This window comes from Mytilus edulis, chromosome 9, assembly GCF_963676685.1.
Source record: "Mytilus edulis chromosome 9, xbMytEdul2.2, whole genome shotgun sequence".
In the NCBI taxonomy this organism is placed as follows: domain Eukaryota; kingdom Metazoa; phylum Mollusca; class Bivalvia; order Mytilida; family Mytilidae; genus Mytilus; species Mytilus edulis.
In genome coordinates, this window is record NC_092352.1 from 50,547,744 (window position 1) to 50,567,687 (window position 19,944).

Consider the following 19,944-nt stretch of genomic DNA (forward strand, 5'->3'; position numbering starts at 1 on the left):
CAATGGCATTTCACTATAAGAAAAAACTCATATCACATTAAAAGCTATGAAAGGATCCGACATGACAAATGGAAACAATCTCAAACGACCAAATCAACGGCGTGTCATTGATTTATGTATGAAATAAACGAAAAGCAAATATAGTACAAAACAAGAAAACGACAACCTGATTGCAGCATGAAATCATGCATGAAATCATGCTAATGATTTTTTCACAGCCACATGTCGAACTAGGCAGGATTGGACATGTTTGTGAATATTCAAACCCCCTCTTTACAATCTCTTACATTCTTCCCCGTCATTCCCACGTCCCCTTACCCCTGTCCAACTCCTCATTATTTAGTTCCGATAAAATCAGTAGACAAAGATTCGGATGAAATGGGATTTGGCAGAAAATAATGCTTTACAAGTATACATTTTTGTTTGAGATTTATTATAACGATATGTTCTTCTTGTCTTTTCATTATCGTCATGGTGATTAGGCAAACCTGCAATGAACGAAATAAGATATGAGTTATTTGTATGGAGATGCTATAATTTTCATAAATTTAAAATAACAAATTAAGTTTTAGGACATATTAAGTTTTAGGACATATTAAGTGTTACTGGTAAAGGACTGGACTTACTCTTTAAATGCATACAGAAAACAAAGTCGGATAGATGTATTCAAAGAAGGTGTATGATCATGTTTTGTTTTGTTAACAACAAGGCAGTTTAAGTTCGTAACCGTTAAAGAAATCGACAAATTTATTTTCACAAATGGTTCGTTAAATCTTCAAAATGTTTTTATCAAATTTTAGTGGAAACGATAACGAGACTCTATATGACAGTTATTTCCCCTTTAGTATTTGACATGAGTGGTATATACACCCATGAAGCGTAAGTGATCGAGATCTGGGTCAGTAGGCTTAATGAATTTTCCATAGGCGTTAATGTTAACATTTTCTTCTGTAGCTCAGTCCATATTGTAAACTTGGATATGTATGATAGCTCGTTTCGAAGCTGAGACATTTTCACATGTGTGGTTAAATTTTCGGGGTACGAAGTTTGATTCATTTTTCTGTAAATTACCACATCCCGAAAATCATTTTGTGATGCGGTTCCTCGCGGTATAAAGTCCCTTTTTTCAAACAATAAGTTCTTTGAAAATTTAATATTTTTTATACATTTAATAACTCCATAGTTTTTTACAAATTTATTCTATGGTCCTCTACTTTCATAATCAACACAGCTGGTGCATTATGGATTCGATCCATCTAGGGTACTTTGATTTGGGGTCATTGGTCCACCTAAAGAATAATGGTGTCAAGGTCAAATGACAAGGTCATTTTCTAAATTTTGGACCTTGCTTTCATGTGTGTGCATCTTATTTTCTACAAAAAGTAATAGTAATTACTGGTAATTGGGAATCCTTGTACAATGTATTCATATGGATATTTTATTTAATTGTACAAATTAAATGAATTTAATTTTAATGTTTCATCCCCCATTTTTTATGTAAAATTCCTCCAGCATTTCCCTTAAGACTTCATCCTAAACCGCCTCCTAATTAACCTCCCAAACTAACTCCTCCTGTATGCATATAACTATGTTTAAAAATATGAGATTTGAATGTGTCTTAAGATATTTGTTCATGTGAAATATATTTCTAATTTTGTTGATCGTTAGTTTTTATTATAAAATTCTTCTCGCACAGATGAAACTATTTGTTTAAAAGTCATGATGAAGGTCTCGTGTTGCTCAGACATATGCATTGTGTTAAGTATGTTGGTGGCCTTCGGCCTTATGCTCTTTGGTCGGGTTGTTGTCTCTTTGACACATTCCCCATTTCCATTATCAATTGTACGATTCAAATATTATTTAAATAAACATACCTTGAACACCAGCTTAAATTCTTGTTCCACAAACAGCTTCAAATAGAAATTTTCAAATATCATTCTTACAATGTCAATCATTTTTCATTAAATCTATAGAGATTTTATGAAGATTTAATTATTTTTCTAACAATTTTATTATGTTACTAATAGAAATATAACATTTCAAACATAATTCTAATAGGGCAAACCTGTTATCATTGCATTTATAAAGATTGAACTATTATTGTAACAATTTTAAAATGTTATTACAAGAAACATTACGATTCAAATATCATTTTAATATTCATACTTTGAGCACGTAAATCGGCTGCGGCACAGGCAGGGGTAACTGCCAACGCATTTGGAAGACAAACACCTTCAAAGAGAAAATTTTAAATATCAGTCTTACAATATCAAAAATGTTGTCAATAAATCTATGAAGATTAAACTAATGTTCACACAATTTCGAAATGTTATCATTATAAAAATATTAAATTTCAAAAATAATTCTAGTAGAGTGTAAGTTTTAGCATTGACGTTATTAAGATTGAACTATTATTGTACCAATTTTAAAATGTTATTAAAACAAATATTACGATTTAGATATCATTTTACTAATCATACTTTGAGCAGCGGTAGCGGCTGCGACACAGGCTGCAGCTAAAGTTCTTCTTCTATCATTTCCTTGAAATAGAAAAATGCCATTAATTTTTTCACAATGACAAAATAATTTCACTAAACTGTAAAGATTGTATCAAGATTGAACTCTTATTTTAGCAATTTCAAAATGTTACCAAAAAATATAATATTTCTAACAAAACTCTAATTGGGCAAATAAATTGCCATCAAAATAATACAGATTGAACAATTATTCTAACAATTTAAAATGTTAACACTACATTATTATATGAATATCATTTTAATAAACATACTAAGGAAGGCGGCAGCAGCTGCGGCAGGGTTTGCGGCAGGGTTTGCGACAGGGGTTACTGTTGGCCAACGGGTTCCTCGATAATATCTTCTTCCACCCCAACCTTGAAATATAATAATTCAAATATCATTATTTCAATGTCAAATATTTTTCTATTTAAATTATTAAGATTAAATTATCATTATAACAATTTTAAAATTTCACCAATACAGGTATAATGAGCCAAATGTAATTCTAACGAGCAAACATTTTAGAAAAGTTTCAAAATGTTACCATTACAATATATTGATTCATGCCTAATTTTCATAGAATGTATGATAAGTTAAAAAAAATTTTTTATCAATATTTATATCGTGGAGTTTTATGATATTTTAACTGCAATTCGAAATAGATTTAAAAGTAAGATAGATGCCAGTTCTATACCCGACAATATTGAAAATTAATTGGTAGATAAATCTCAAAAGAACAACAACTATTACTTTTCTATACATTATTTTTGTAGGATTATAAAAAAAGTGACTATGTCTTCATGTGTTAATTGGGAACTATTTTGTAATATGCAGATTATCGATTTAAATTTTATAAAAAATATTCCCTCCTAGAAAGGACTTCTGGTTTCTAAAAAAACAATATAATGTGGTAATTACTGAACCATCAATACACTGTATACACTTAAAATTAATAATAATAATAAAACTCTTGTACCTCAATGTGTGCAAAGTACAACCCACTATCCGTAGCGAAATTGTCATGCTATTATTGTTGCATTTTGTTGACTTTCCCTTGATACTGAATCGGCTTATCGCTCTACAATACGTGGGTAGAATAAATTTGACCCAAAAATTCGCAGTGTCGACTCTATTTCTAAATTTAAGAAAGAATTGAAGAACGATGGTCTACTAAGTATAGTTGAAACGTTTTTTTTGTTGTTCGGCCCGAGGAAATTGAATATTATCGTAACGCAATTGCGATGCTCCACTTTATTCTTAAATTATGACCTTTTTCAAGCTAGTATTATAAATGATCCTTCTTGCCAATGTGGATCAGATATTGAGAATGTCCATCATTACTTCTTCGTTTGTCCCAAATGAACTTGATGTAGAAAATCTTAAACTGGCTTTCCGAAAACGTTGTTTTAGATACAAAATTATTATTGCGGAATTTTGGAACTTTCGAAAGAAGAAAATATTCAATTTTCAAAAACATATTACTGTAAACCAACTTATTTTCGCGAGCGATTATTTTCGCGACTTTCGCGAGTAGAAAAAAACCGCGAATATAAATCGTCGCGAATAAATAAAATCTTTATTAAACTACATCAATTAAATGAGAAACTCGCGAATTAAAAAAGCCGCGAAATGGACTTGATTTGGTATAACGCGAAATAAAGTATCCGCGAAAAAAAGTTGGTTTACAGTAAATATTTCATCATAAGGTCAAACAGATTTCTTTTACCTTCATAAAGTGTTATTGATAATGACACGTAACATCATTAACATAATCATCAACACCCACGTCTTCATCACAGAATTATATGACTTTTCAAACTTTCTTTTTCTTTTTCTCTCTCCCTTTCTTCTTTTTTTACCTATGAAAGCTTGTATTTATATTCTATAAACTGTTTTCTTTAAATGCATGCTCATTATACTATAATTGTGTTTATTTATAATGTATTATGGAGAAGACTTCATAAGTATGATTTAATTGTGTATAATCTATTTTGCTTTAATTCACCAAATAGAATATGTTTAAACTAAACTTAAAGATAATAAGATGTGGTATAATTGCCATTGAGATAATTATCCACCAGAGATTAAATGAAATAGATGTAAGCAATTATAGGCAATCGTATGGTCTTCAACAAAGAGAAAAAAAAGATACCGTAGGGTCAGCTATAAAAGGGCCTAAGATGAAAAATATGAAACAATTCAATCGAATAGTATAAACGGCCTAATTTTAACAAAAAAACAAACAAAAACAAATATTACAAACATTAACCAACGACAACCACTGAACTACAGGCTCCTGAATTTAGAGAGGCTACCATGTAATTTATTTTTATTTATATGCAAGACTACATGTATGCACTTTTTGTTTAGAAATCAGAGAAAAAATATTTTACGTGTTTTTGGAATATAATGTTCTGGCTATCCATAACAGACTGGGTTAGATTAGAAATAATTATATGGCTGTCTTTTATCACAAATGAAATAAATGTTTGCTGTGTCTGGTAGTAAAACAAATATTGTGTTTTCATTAAAATACTTTATATTCAAAAGTAGATCTAACAACTCATTGCCTCAAAAGCATTGTTGGATAGAATATTTTAGATATTGGTAACAATGGAAAACACTCTGTTTAACTTACGTACAAAAACTTTAGCAACATTTCATAAAGTATGTTTGGTACTCTGTTTCAATTTAACAAGCTTTTTTAAAGACTGTTATGAATTAATAGAATTAAAATAAAGGAACTAAAAATAAGAAAAAATGAAGGGTCCTTGTGCTTGTTTTCGAGATATTAACCTTTGAATTTGGCTGGAAATGATTTTCTTTAAATGTTTAATACATTTCCCATTGGCACCTTTTTTCTTTCAAAAACTATGAAAAAATAAAAAGAATTTTATAAGATTTTCAAATATGGATTTTAAACTATATGTTATAAACCTATGAAGACTAAAGTAGGGGCATTTTTTTATAAGCACTACATAGACATAACAAGAGAATTTGGAATACAAGGCAAAAACTCAAAATCAAGTACAGCGAACATTCTTAACCATATCAATTGTAATATATTTTCTTATTTCATTATAACTTCATAAATTAAAAAAGTGTTTCTTAATATTTATAATATCTGATTCTGTATTTTGTAATGTCTCATGTTTCATAAAAATTAAAACATCAAAAATACCGAAATCCAAGCAAATTCAAAAAGGAAAGTCCCTGTACAATTGGCAAAATCCACATCTCATATAAGGAGGAAACAACTGCCATATTCCTGACTTGGTGCAGGCATTGAAATTCAATTTATTTGGATAGAAAGCTTTTCCTCCGGCTATCCATCTTTACACAAAACTTACAAGCTTCTTACGTTGAGTTGATTTTAAATCTTTGCCTTTTCCATGTTTTCCGTGATTTTTCTGGAAATGTATACGAACAGATAAAAAACTTACTTTCTATCGCTGGAACAAATAACATCCCAATAAGAACTGCTATGATAAGAATTATTGATTTCATCGTTAACGCTTTTACTTATTCAATTTAAAACATTTATGATTTGTATCAACTGACAGCAGTATATATATGTATAGTTAAATCATGTGGTACATGACGTATTGTTTAAGAAACATTAAAATATAATACATCACGACCAATCAGATAATTACATGTTATTCATATTGACAGAGCTTGACAATCTTATTTGTTGTTGAGCTAAAAACGATTTTAGGTTTTTGTTCATTGTTTATTCAAGTGGAACACTACTCTTTCTCTCGTTAACAATGCTACATATGTTTACAAAACAAAAGTAGGCAAAGTCAAAGTTATGTGACAGTTTTAAACGTAACTGAAAATATAGGAAAACAACACAATTATAATAAAATCTTGAAATGGAATTGGAAACTTCAGATCATACGAATTCAGTCATCATGCATACAAAAGAAGGATACATAGTATGATTGTCAATGAGATAACTCTACATAAAAATTTCGTGTGATTTACTTTCGACTTCACATATTTGCAAATATTTCTTGATTGATTGGTGTTTAACGCCTCTCAGCTCTATTGTGATATTTCATGATGGTCAATTATTATGGGTTGCGGTTGCCAGGGTGCTCGGAGAGAACCAACGACCTTCCACAGGAAAATGACAACCATAGTCAATAATTAAGATTTTAGTCGAGCGCACTTGCCACGTTCGGGGTTCGAAATCAGAACCTCAGTGTTAACAGTAATTGCAAAAGTTCAAAGGTTAATTAAACAGCAAAAGGGGAAAAAAATGTTTATTAAAATATGGTAACTGTCATCTTTCCCATGTGTTTCTCTATAATAAACGCAATAGTTATAGTTACATATTACTTCGGTATACTAAGAACACATGATAATGCCATCATTTTCATTATATCTTGCTATTTTTAATCAAATATTATATATTTTTTTTCAGTAACATATATGTAAAATATAGCTTTTGATCAGATACTCTTGAAAATTTTCAAGTGTTTTACGTTTATCATTGTATCATTTTCAAATTTATGATACTGGTATATACTTTTATAAGGTTTCAATAATCTAACTTGAAATGAAATTTCAACCAGTTTCGCCGTTTGTCTAGCTGCAGATACAAACATTTCTATTGTGTACTATTTGTGTACTAAAAATATGTAGTTCTGGAAATTTACTTTTTTACCTACATTTCAAGTACAAAGTAAGTACTGTAAAATACAGGTACCTAAATATTACAATAATGTTAAAGTAACAAAATAGTACTGAATATTAAAAGTAAATTTCCAGTACTGCATATTTTTAGTACAGAAATAGTACCTATGCAAAAGTAGCTGTGTAAGAACTCTTGAAATTGTAGAATTTTACACACATTGATGAGTTTATTAATATGTCTGATATAAGTGATAAAAGGATTGTGTATATCTGAATGTTTAATAATCTGAAATAAAAATGCACGGGCTTCCTAGTAGGGACTTTGATTGTATTGGTAACATGTTTGTAACACCTCTTTTCACACATCGTTATCTCAAGGTTAAAATGATTTTACTTTAATTTAGATATTCATGACAAGAAATGAATATCAGATGATTTTAACAGGTTTCACTGCTTTGCACAGAATGTAAGAAGAATGAAGCCGTAATGACAATTTGTAAGACAACATTCGAAAATATCGGAACTGGTGTTTGACAGATTTATAACCATATGAAGGATGCCATTGACACTTATCGCACCGCGAGTAAAATATCATGTTGTGATTGGTTTAACGCCGTCACGTGATGACCCCATATGAGACCGTAGGGGGTTAGTAAATTTCATGGGGGGTTCATGACGCGTTAATGGGGACGTCATCTATTAATGTTGTTGTGTTTCATTGTTTATTTTTCAACATAACGCATCAGAAAAAGTCCAGCGTGCGATAAATTCGTTATATTGTTAACTACTGACCCCCTACGAACCATAGACGGGGAATAAAATCCATAGGGGATTCAGCCTCCGGCCTCACCCCCTATGAATTTTATTAACGTAGGGAGTCAGTAGCGAACCATATAATTTATAGTATTAGCTTAATTCATAATAATTTGTATATTAAGGCAATAAATTCCCCTATGGTATATACGTTACACAGAAACGCACACACAAATAATATAATATTCGACAAAACATGCAAATCGCAGAACAACACCATCAAAGACAGACACCACAGGACATCACAAACAGTGACGCACTAACGTAAAGAACATTAAATCACGAACTTTATACAATTATTTTCAGAATACTTGTCATTTCATGACAATGATGGCATTTAAAGACTATTTTATTAAACATTTGAACTACAAACGATAAGACCTAGCACATTATCCAACCGAAACCATAACAGAAACATAAAAAAAAAAATACATCAATATTGGATGTTCAAAATACCGAGACACGTCGTATAGCAATGCAAATTCATACTCTTTTTCATTCGAGCGTCCCTGATTGGTCTTTTGTAGACGAAACGAGAATCTGACGAACTTTGATAGGTTTATCCATATGTCAGATAAAAGTAATAGAAGAATGGTGTATACAGAAATGTTAAATAATATTAAATATAGACACACAGGCTCTTACTTTAAATAAAGCTAATACTAACAATGACCACTGTCCTTTCCTCGATATCTTTATCACTAACGGAAAGCTGAATACTAAAATTTATGATAAAAGAGATGATTTTTTTATTTCCTATCGTTAATAATCCATTTGTAGATGGTGACGTTCCCTTGTCACCATCTTACGGTGTTTATATATCTCAACTTGTACGATTCGCTCGTGTATGTAACAATGTTTTAGATTTTAACGAGAGAAATTTATGTATTACTGAAAAATTATTACACCAGGGTTTTCGATATCACAAACTAGTCAACACATTTACTAAATTTTATCATCGGTATAAGGACATCATTCGTAAATATAGCTCAACATGCAGACTTCTTATACGTTCAGGTATTTCACATCCAATTTTTTATGGAAATATTTTTAACAAAGCACAACGGTGTCAGTATTCACCTCAAAAACTAACAAAACCTTTGAATAGACTTAATAAGAAGGGATATAGTTACGATACTGTTGTCAGGTCATTAAAGATTGCATATTTTGGCGTTAATATTGATTCACTTATAGGGTCTTTGCATCGGAACTAAACACATTTATTCAAAAACCAGTTGTTGGCATGACACGGGTTATGTTCTTCTCATATATGTTATGATGGTATGATACTAAATCCCTAACGGGAAGGATTGTGCCTGATGTTCATATGATGATATCATAATCTTTCAGTCAGTTTAATTGAAGTCTGGAGCTGGCATGTCAGTTAACTGCTAGTAGTCTGTTGTTATTTATGTATTATTGTCATTTTATTTATTTTCTTTGGTTACATCTTCTGACATCAGACTCGGACTTCTCTTGAACTGAATTTTAATGTGCGTATTGTTATGCGTTTACTTTTCTACATTGGCTAGAGGTATAGGGGGAGGGTTGAGATTTCACAAACATATTTAACCCCGCCGCATTTTTGCGCCTGTCCCAAGTCAGGAGCCTCTGGCCTTTGTTAGTCTTGTATTATTTTAATTTTAGTTTTTTGTGTACAATTTGGAAATTAGTATGGCGTTCATTATCACTGAACTAGTATATATTTGTTTAGGGGCCAGTTGAAGGACGCCTCCGGGTGCGGGAATTTCTCGCTACATTGAAGACCTGTTGGTGACCTTTTGCTGTTGTTTTTTACTATGGTCGGGTTGTTGTCTCTTTGGCACATTCCCCATTTCCATTCTCAATTTTATTCATGGTAAAGATTTACGTTTTCAAGACATGTTTCTGACAATTTCAATTTTTCTTTTCTTGGGCTACTTTTTTTTAACGCAATCTATATACTCATGATAATCATCACAAGAAAAAAAAACGTATAAGACTTTGTTGGACAGTTTTGGTGTTGTGCACAAAAATTAAGACGGTTGAAGCCTTCATGGTAAAATGTTAGACTAAATGCAAAAATAGATACTGATATTTGACAGATTTATATCTAATGAACATATGAAGGATGCCATTGCAATGTATTAGCAAGATTTATAATACATTTTGAGTTTAACTTCAAGGGGTCACAGAATGGTGTTATCTCAACTTTGCCTTCGGTATCTGACTTTAGAAGAATCGGAGCACCCAAGATTTTGAATGCCTACGATAAACCTTTTTTGATATGTTCGATGTCTTGTAATCTATGTCCTTGTCCCGCTACTTTTCGAGGTAATTTCATATTATTCTATATTTCTTTTTGAAGGGGGTGGTATTTTCAACAGTCTTTATTTGCGTTGATTTTGTAATGAAATACTATTCACAGAGCCAAGTTAATTGACGTGGATCTTTGTAATTTTGTCATATATTCGTTGATTCGTTATAGCATAACTTCCGTAATAAATATAAGTATAAATCTTAAAATATAGATTTTATGCATTTGGAAAGAATGATGTATGTACGTAGCAACAGATGCATACATATAAGTTGAATAACTTACCAATAGGTTGAAGGTGCCTTGTACTTTTAACGATTTTATTAGTAAATTTAAATACATTCCAGACACTTGTGTTACAACAACTTATTCCTTGAACATATAATCAATTAGAACGTTAATATATACTGTCGGATGTGTAATAGTTAGATGCATATATAAAAGTTGAGTAACTAACCATTAGTTCGCTGCCCCCTTGGACTTTTAGTCAATTTTTAAACTTCATACGTACTTTTGAAACAACTGTTTGCAAATTACTTGATCATCTATACAATAATAAGATGTTGTTAGACACAAAAATTATCAAAGGTGATCAAGGTACGTCAACCTTCATGATCGCAAGAGTTTAACGTGAAAATGTTTTCCGATTGAAAAGATATAAAACAAATGATAATCGAGTATATAATGACAGAGTCAATACAATTTGATGCATGACTAAAACTTAATTTGCTTATCTTTGGATTAACCCGGGTTGTTTAAAAAAAATAGACCCATCGTTCTAACAGAAAATAACTACATATAGGAATATCTATGGATTTTAATGTTAATGCCTAGAGCAAACCGTTGTTGCATGTTAACTGTCTAAATATGCATTCGAAATTTGACAGCACGTACAAATCTAAGTATTCATGACAAAAAATAAATACAAGACTTTGTTTTCAGGTTTTGATGTTTTGCACAAAATATAAGAATGTGAAACCTTAAGGTAGTATTGTCTTTCTCCATCTTGAATTTTAAATAACAGAGAACCTAAGTTCCAGATATTCAATGAAATTAGCAAAATTTAATGAGGAATGCAGATAACTGATGTGAATTTTCATTTAAAAGAATAAATTTTTAAGACTTTAACTTATAAATATTAATATTTTTACAAGCGTAGATTATTTTTGATTGATTTTTAATGTTTTTAAATTGGTATTTTAACCCTTTCACGTTCCGCCAAATTGGACGTAACCTTATGAAAAGACACTATCAAAGTTCAATCGCATATATAATTCACACAAAGGTCATTTTGGGTCCATTGGAAAGATAATTGATCAAATATTTCAAAACAATTAATATATCAGAAATTTTGTCTTTTGAAGTCACGTGTTAACTGTCCAAAGTCACGTGACTTGCGGAAAAAAATGAAAAAATACAAAATTCTTGCGAAAAAGGTCGTGTGGAGACTTTTTTATGGGCTAATAGGATGTAGTTTTGGTGTCAAAGCAATGGCCTTAGTCTGATAGAAACAGAAAAGTTGCCATTATGGTATAGTTGGTGGAAATACGTGCTATTTGCCTTCCAAATGTTGATGCCCGCAATATGCAAAATAAAAAGGATTTCAGCCGTTGTGTCGTCCTAATCTAATCCTTGACACACATTTCAGGCTAAATTATATTTATTCAAGCAACACATACAATTTTGACTTTAAAAGTAAAGATTCAATGAATTACCAATTATAACTTTGGTGTTTTGGGCCTATGATGTTTTTGTTTGGAGGGGGGGTACAATTAGGACACACATTCTTTAAAAACATACAAACATTGTTTTTAATTTGAGTTTTGTATGTATCAATGACTCTCTTTTTGAAATTGAAAGTAAAGTAAAGTTACATTTAATATGGGAAATTATTTTTTCACCTCCGGCTTTGAGGTTCGAACATGCAATCTTCCTGCTGTGTGCTAGTAAAGCTTCCCACTGAACCACTGGAGTACCAGTTTAAAGTATCGAAATTTTAGTAGTTAACTCTTCCAATAACGAAGTGAGAGTAAACAAATAATCAGCCCGTTTTCGTTTAGAAATTAAGTCTCGATATAACAAATATTTTGAGCAAATATAGGATGATATCATACTTTAGTCTGCCATGTTTTTATGAACTTTTACCGGTTCCTTTATTTCAACAAAAGTGTTTTCGTCATTTCATAACCAGGCACTTCAGAAACAATGTTCTGTTATATCTATTTCAACTTCGCAAAACAAAATCATGATTTTTTGTCTTTTTTTGTCTCTTTTTCAATTAGTTTGGTAAGAATTGATCACACATTGAGAGTGCATTTCAAGATAATCATTGCGTTGGTACACTTTAAATCACTTATTTAACTTGAGTACAAGTTTTAATCATACTATGAATAGAATATTTTCCCTCAAAAATACACGACGTAGTTAATAAAAAAAATCCGTTATAATGCCCCCAAAATCAAAAGAATATTTTACCATACTCTTAGTCTATGGAAATATTGTGTTCAAATTTAAAAAATAAACGGTTTTCACAGGAGAAAAATGTTGTTCGTTAGGGGCGATTTGATACCAAAGCGTACTCGGGAAAAGTTTTAGGCACCATGAATCACACAGCTGTGATATAGGGGATTGATTCAAGCCCTCAACGACTTCTGTACGTAAACACATGTCAAAGATTCAATACTTTACGCAAGCTAGTTGCCCAAAAACATAGCGCGAAAGGGTTAAGTGGAGGTAACTCTGAACTAGTGCATTGTCTGAAGGAAACATGAAATTTTACTATTTTATATTTTAGTCGGAAACAAAAAACGTACGGTGACCCTATTTTTTCTTTTGATATTCACAAAGCATTTTCTAAAAGTTATCTTTTCGTATTTTATTTTACAATTCTATCATTTAGTTTAGTTCTAATCACATAATGATGTTTTTTTTCCTGTATAATCCATACAAAATGTGTCACTTTGTCACAACCTGTAGCTTGAGAAAATGCTCGGTGCCCTATCTTTTTTATTATATTTCTGAACATATCACAATATATACTACATTTTGACAAAGTAAGAACAAATTCTTTCATTTCAAATTTATACTCCCATACCACCTTAAAAGCGATTTGTAAGACAGAAATCAATATTATATACTGATTTTCGAGACTTATGTCTTATGAATAACGAAGAATGGCGTTGCAGTGTATTAACTAGACTGATAAAAGATACTATTTTTTTTACTTCAAGGGGTCAAAACAAGACCTAATCATAACTTCTCCTACAGTTTACTGGTATGACTTAAACAGAATCTTATAACCCATGATCTTGAATACATAGGCTAAACTTTTCTTTGTAAGCTTACCGTCTTGAAGTATTATGTTATTGTCGAGCTACATTTCTCTGTAATTTTATATTATTCGAATTTTTATTTTTACAGAGGAGTATTTTTAAACAGTCTGTATTTACATTGATTTCAAATGAACCACTTATTCACAGACCACAATTAATTGACGTGAATCTATGTGATTTTGTCATATATCCGTCGATTCTTGGTAGCAATACCTCCCTGGTGTCAAAGAAGAGAACAACACTAGTATAAAACTGAAATATGGATTTTATGCATTGTGAAATATGTTATTCACTGTTTCATGTTTATAGTGACAGATGCAAAAGTTAATGCTGAATAAATTACGAAAATGACGTTGCTTCCTTGTAATTTTAATGAATTAATTAGTCAATCTTTAAACGTCCTACGTACTTTTGTAACAACTGTTTGAAAATAATTTTGCCATGTATACAATTATAAGTTGTCTAGACACAAACGTGACAAAAGTGCGCAACGTACGTCAACCATTATGCCCGAAAGAGTTAAAAGTGAAAATGTTTTCATAGAAAACAAATGATAATCGAGTATATAATAACATAGTTAAGTACCAATTTGTCTTATAATCAGGCAGTGGTGAAAACAAGACAAACAAAAATCCACTCCAGTTGACACACAGTCACGTCTCAGTACTTACATCTGAAAGGACGTGCTGGATCAGCTCCTGATTACCCGCTGGCTACAACATGTTACGCTGGTCAGATGGTTCAACGACATACTAGCTTATGATGTTACCTTACTTGTAGACCCGCGTTAGCGACACTCTGAAACCCATTGTGGATGGGTGAGTGTCATATGCTGTCAAGACGTCCGAGGGCTATGTGTATTTAGCTTATTGCAGGTTGCAGTCATCTACTACAGAGTCAATGATTCATCTACCAAGAACACATCGCCGTGGTTAGCGGGCTGCCCAGCTGATCAACCTGGCCTTGAAAACAGCCGTTGTAAAGTAAAAGAAACAGCAAAATAGTCAACAAAAGAAAAACAACTCATCAAAACCAAGATGGTGGCCTATATATGGCGTCCTCACCTGTTCCTGACCCTACGCATCAAAATATGATAGATATCACCAAACGCCTTCCGGCACCGAGCCTACCGTGCGAGGGCTGAAAAGCCAGTCAAGGTCGTTAACACTTACAGTTAGTCAAATTGACATTTATTTATGTTCAATTTGTATAATGGTGCACGAATATGACATTCATTTCCTTTTCCTGTTCTTGTAATTCAAGACATAATTTGGTTGAAATGCACTAGAAATTAACAAATAAAGGGGAGCTTACTATGTAATTTTCAATCATTCTAACCAAAAGTTATCTAGAGATTTCTTGAATTTCCAGACAACCAGAAACGAAAGACCTACCATTTCTAACTCAGGAGGAGAGTAACTTCAAAATAGAATGGTTAGGTGTTTGGGTTGTTTTCGGTCATTACAAAGACTGGCACTTCATAAAGATGCATGACTAAAACGTAATCTGCTCATCTATGGATTTAAATGTTAGTGCCTAGATCAAACCGTTGTTGAATGTTCACTGTCTAAATATGCAGTTGCATATTGAGTATGTAGAATCGAGAACGAAAACGGGGAATGTGTCAAAAGGACAACAACCCCATCAAAGAGAAGAAAAAAGTCAAAGGCCACCAACGGGTCTTCAACACAGCGAGAAAATCCCGCAACCGGAGACGGACTTCAGCTGGAACTGAAACAATAAATGTGTGCCAATACTATTGCTTCTCTCTGAAATTCCATGTAACTATTTCACAATATCAATTTTGAAAGTTTAATTGTGGAGTGACGACGGTTTCTGATTTTTTAGTAATAGTAAAAGCTCAATGATAAGTTTTAATCTTGCTATCAAAAGACCTTCAAACAAAAAGGGATGTTGAAATTTTATTGAACAGCCCTTTTTGTGAGGAGGTCTTTTACTGTCAATATTAACTTAATAATTGAACTTTTACTGACTTACAAGTTACATACCGTCAAAAACACAAGAAAAGCACACACAAAAACACTTGCAGAAGGTTTATTCCCCTGAATTGGACGAGTCTAAATATGTTCAACTCAAATGATAGTTAAACAGTGCTCAGACTGATATAGACAAATAACAGTTACCTTATTGCATTGAAAACGGCCCGATTAAATGGCATTACAACTATTAATTTCTTATATTTTAGCAATAAAATAACATCATAGGATAGTTTTATAAAATTAAGGGGTAAATCTATATTTTTGTATTCCAAATTTTCATTATTACGATTTTACATTTTATGAATGAGGCAATCAAAACTTTATACAGAACTTATTTACAACTGACCAGTGAATGTTTTGGACAAAAATTCTTGATATGTATCTTGATGTTTTTAATCTATCAGTAATCATGAAATAGATTCGTAAAGACCAGACCAAATGAAAACAGTGAGTAAACTGTTCCAACAATTAGCTATTTAAACAGCTTGTTTCACAACTTCTAATCGAACAGACCTAGATGCATCAGGTCCTTCACAATGTTCGGGTAAATGTTCCTTTTGGTTTTGATTCTGTAATTTTCCAACACTAAGTTACATTCGAAAACAAAATAATAAGTGTTGTCAGTTCAATCCAATTTATTAATAAAGCGTGTTTTTATTTATATATAAACTTTGCATTTAAACTCCAGTGAATTAAATCGTATTAAATAGCCCAAATGTAACATCATTAGCATCAAGTTATGTAGGATTGAGTGGCTCGATCAAAACGTGTATAGATGAGATATATATAGGCTGGTCATCATTCTTAAATTGAAATACACTGTACTATATGAAAGAAAAAAAAACACTTTCATTTTAGTCGTTCGTCATTCCTTTTTTTACGTCTAAATGTAGCATAAACACTGTGAATAACACTTTGAAAACACTTTTTACTTTCTTCGTTTTATAATAATTACCTGACAAATTCATATCCTAACTCGTAATAAAACAGTAGATAAGAATCATGATAAATGTGTTTTCTTTATAAGTGATCAGTAACCACAAAAAAAAATTATATTATTGAGTGATTTAAATGGAAATGTTCCGTTATATCATTATAGAAACTTGTCTTCGTGTACTATATACATAGAATAATTTATGGAGTTGATTGATTATTGTTTGCTTTACGTCCAGTGGCAAATAGTTCATGCATGTTCATAACGAGAACATAAAATGTTTTGCACCTGTCCTAAGTCAGGAATCTGATGTACAGTAGTTGTCGTTTGTTTATGTAATATATACGTGTTTCTCGTTTCTCGTTTTGTTTATATAGATTAGACCGTTGGTTTTCCCGTTTGAATGGTTTTACACTAGTAATTTTGGGGCCCTTTATAGCTTGTTGTTCGGTGTGACCCAAGGCTCCGTGTTGAAGGCCGTACTTTAACCTATAATGGTTTACTTTTTAAATTGTTATTTGTATGGAGAGTTGTCTCATTGGCACTCACACCACATCTTCCTATATCTATTAAATACAATAGGTAGGTCTTGCAATAAGAAGTCGACAGTTAGGTTGGACGTGAAACTTGGAATACCACTGAAATTAGAGGGTATATATAATCAGGACAGAAATTCGCAACAGCTGGCCACATCCGGCTACATACTAGTACACACCCTTTTAATAATTGGCGCAAGAGTTTCTAATTTGCAGAGAGCGCTGATCCATGAAATCTATTCTGAAGTCGGTCATCCATATTTACGTGTAGTTTCAAATATCATTTCACGCATCTAATTTAGGTTAGATACTTTTAGCTCGCTTGGTTCGAATCCCGACCGGGTCAAACAAAGACGTTAACATTATTTGTGGTATTTGCTGTTTCAACGCTAAACTAGCGGCATTTAAGAGTAAGGGCACATACTTGTCGGCACGGAGTCAGAAATGTTAGGGTGACTGTTCTTACTACGAACTAATTTCTTTTGAACTTATGCGTTAAAACACCGACTGAGCGTGTCGGTCTGGTACAAGCAGGGTTAATACTCATATTATACATTTTATATTCACAAGTTATCGTCCTGAATATTCATGTAAGTTGCCGCGGGACGTCATTCATTATCATCATTTTTTTATCGTTAAGGAAGTCTTTTCTTCTGCTGGTTTATATTACACCTCCATTTATTTCCACTGATCGAAATTAAAAAAGGGCAGGTGATATTTCAACCAAACACTTGTGCCTGTTGGGATATCTTTAACGGTAATTAATATCTAAGCAATGTGCCCATTGGAATAACTTTGACGGTAAATAGTATTATATTAACTCTGTATTTTAATACTACCGCAAAACATTTTGATCGTATATTGGTATTTTAATACTACCGCAAAAAATTTTGATCGTATATTGGTATGATGTTGGTGTCGTCGTCGTCGTCGTCCAAAGACATTTGGTTTTCGCACTCTAACTTTAGTAAGAGTAAATAGAAATCTATGAAATTTAAACACAAGGCTTATGACCATAAAAGAAATGTAGGGATTGATTTAAGAGTTTTGGTCCCAACAGTTTAGGAATTAGGGGCCAAAAAGGGCCCAAATAAGCATTTTTATTGGTTTTCGCACTCTAACTTAAGTATAAATTAATAGAAATCTATTAAATTTTAACACAAGGTTTATGACCTCAAAAGGAAGGTTTGGGATTGATTTTGGGAGTTTTTGTCCCAACGAATTTGGGGCCAAAAGGGTCCAAAATTAAACTTTATTTGATTTCATCAAAAAACACTGTGCGGGACAAATTTGCCATTCCGGTATCGGCAAATCTGACTTTGTCGGTTTACAAGATATCAAAAAAAAAAAATTGCCCAGTGATAGATTATTGAAAAATTAAAAAAATGCCATATGTCCCAACTTGTCACTGTTGTCACTCTTGTCACTGCAGCTGATTAAAAGTACATTTCCCATGGGAAATTTGATAATTCCCATGGGAATATTAGAATTTCCCATGGGAACATTGGAAGTTCCCATGGGGAAAATTACTTTTCCCATGGGAAGTTTAGAGTTCCCATAGGAACTTTAAAGTTCCCATGGGAAAAGATGAATACAAAAAGTTCCCATGGGAATTAATTCTTCCCATGGGAACAAATTTTCTTCCCATGGGAACAATTTTTCTTCCCATGGGAACAATTTATTTTCACATAGGAACAATTTTTCTTCCCATGGGAACATACTATATTACAATACAAACATTATTTTCCATTTGAATTTTTTTCTTCAGAAAAATTACAATTTGTTGCAAATACTGGATATATGAGAATAAAAGAGAATATACTTCTGCCTTAGCTGGATGGAAAGCTGTAGGGCATAACACATTTTTGGAACCTTGTAAAACATCTCAGAAAAGCAGATTTGTCTCCGGGACAAGTTTGCAATTCCGCTGAGTGCAAAAGTTGTTCACCTTAATTTTTGGAGTTAAGTCAAAATGAAGTTGATAACTTGGTTGGTATTGGTTCCCTGATATTTGTCCTAAAATTGTTTGGCTCTAGCACCACTGTTAAAAAAAGTTATGCCCCTTTTTTCAACAATTTCCTTAGAGGAATAGTTGTTTTCCTCAAGGGAAATCAAATTTCCCTAAAGGAAAAAGATTTTTCCTCAAAGGGAAATTGTTTTTTTCTCAAGGGAAATTGTTTTTTCAAGGGAAAAAGATTTCCTTCAAGACAACAAATTTCCTCTAATGAAATCATTGTTCTTCAAATTCCCTCTAAAGAAATTTCTGAACATCAAATTTCCCTTATTTGTTCTTGTTAAACATTTCTTCGCTATACCATGTATACAAACAGTATAATTATAATTATTACAAGACTGTATAGTTGATGCAAATGATATTCAAAACTTTCATAAATGTTTGACTCAACATTTTAATGACATTGAAAATTGATAAAGTCTGACTGTTTAGATTTAGGTATTGTTCATACTTTTTATAAAATTTAACTATGATTTATAAAAAAAAATTGTAGCAAATGATTCTGTTTTCTTTGTAATTGTTTCAATGCAATACATTAATAAGCAACCAATTTGAATGTCATACCATTTGTGGTGTTCTAAAGAATTTGTTTATATATTTGCAGATTAAATAATAAAATATACACTTTTCGTGTTATTTTAAATTAAAATTTTCTTCTGTTTCAGCTTGTGTACAGTTTTCAATCCACTACGTAAGAATTCAGTGAATACATTATTCCATTCACTTTATAACATTTTCCTTTAATTCTAAGAGAAAACATTTTTGCAAATTGTTCTTCAATGATCTTCTTCCGTATATTTGATATGAGGGAGCGATATAAATGAGTGGATAAAACTGGTGTTCCTTTGTTCTGCATTCT

General features: G+C 31.8%; 1 protein-coding gene across 1 annotated transcript; it reads right to left on the reverse strand.

Annotated features, from left to right (window-relative positions):
- Positions 1 to 416: 416 nt before the first annotated feature.
- Positions 417 to 6,115, reverse strand: LOC139490354 (uncharacterized). The gene is made up of 6 exons (XM_071277166.1): positions 5,960 to 6,115; positions 2,789 to 2,890; positions 2,481 to 2,540; positions 2,167 to 2,232; positions 1,875 to 1,910; positions 417 to 488 (listed from the first exon to the last, which is right to left on the reverse strand). Exons 1-5 carry the CDS (start codon positions 6,021 to 6,023, stop codon positions 1,888 to 1,890), a joined length of 315 nt encoding a protein of 104 aa, XP_071133267.1. The 5' UTR covers positions 6,024 to 6,115; the 3' UTR covers positions 417 to 488; positions 1,875 to 1,887.
- Positions 6,116 to 19,944: the final 13,829 nt, after the last annotated feature.

Coding starts and splice junctions, on each gene's coding strand:
- LOC139490354 (XM_071277166.1), bottom strand. CDS start 6,023: ATGAAATCAATAATTCTTATCATAGCAGTTCTTATTGGGATGTTATTT. Junction 2,891..5,959: donor ATTTGTTCCAGCGATAGAAA/GTAAGTTTTTTA, acceptor TTATATTTCAAG/GTTGGGGTGGAAGAAGATAT. Junction 2,541..2,788: donor AGCTGCTGCCGCCTTCCTTA/GTATGTTTATTA, acceptor TTCTATTTCAAG/GAAATGATAGAAGAAGAACT.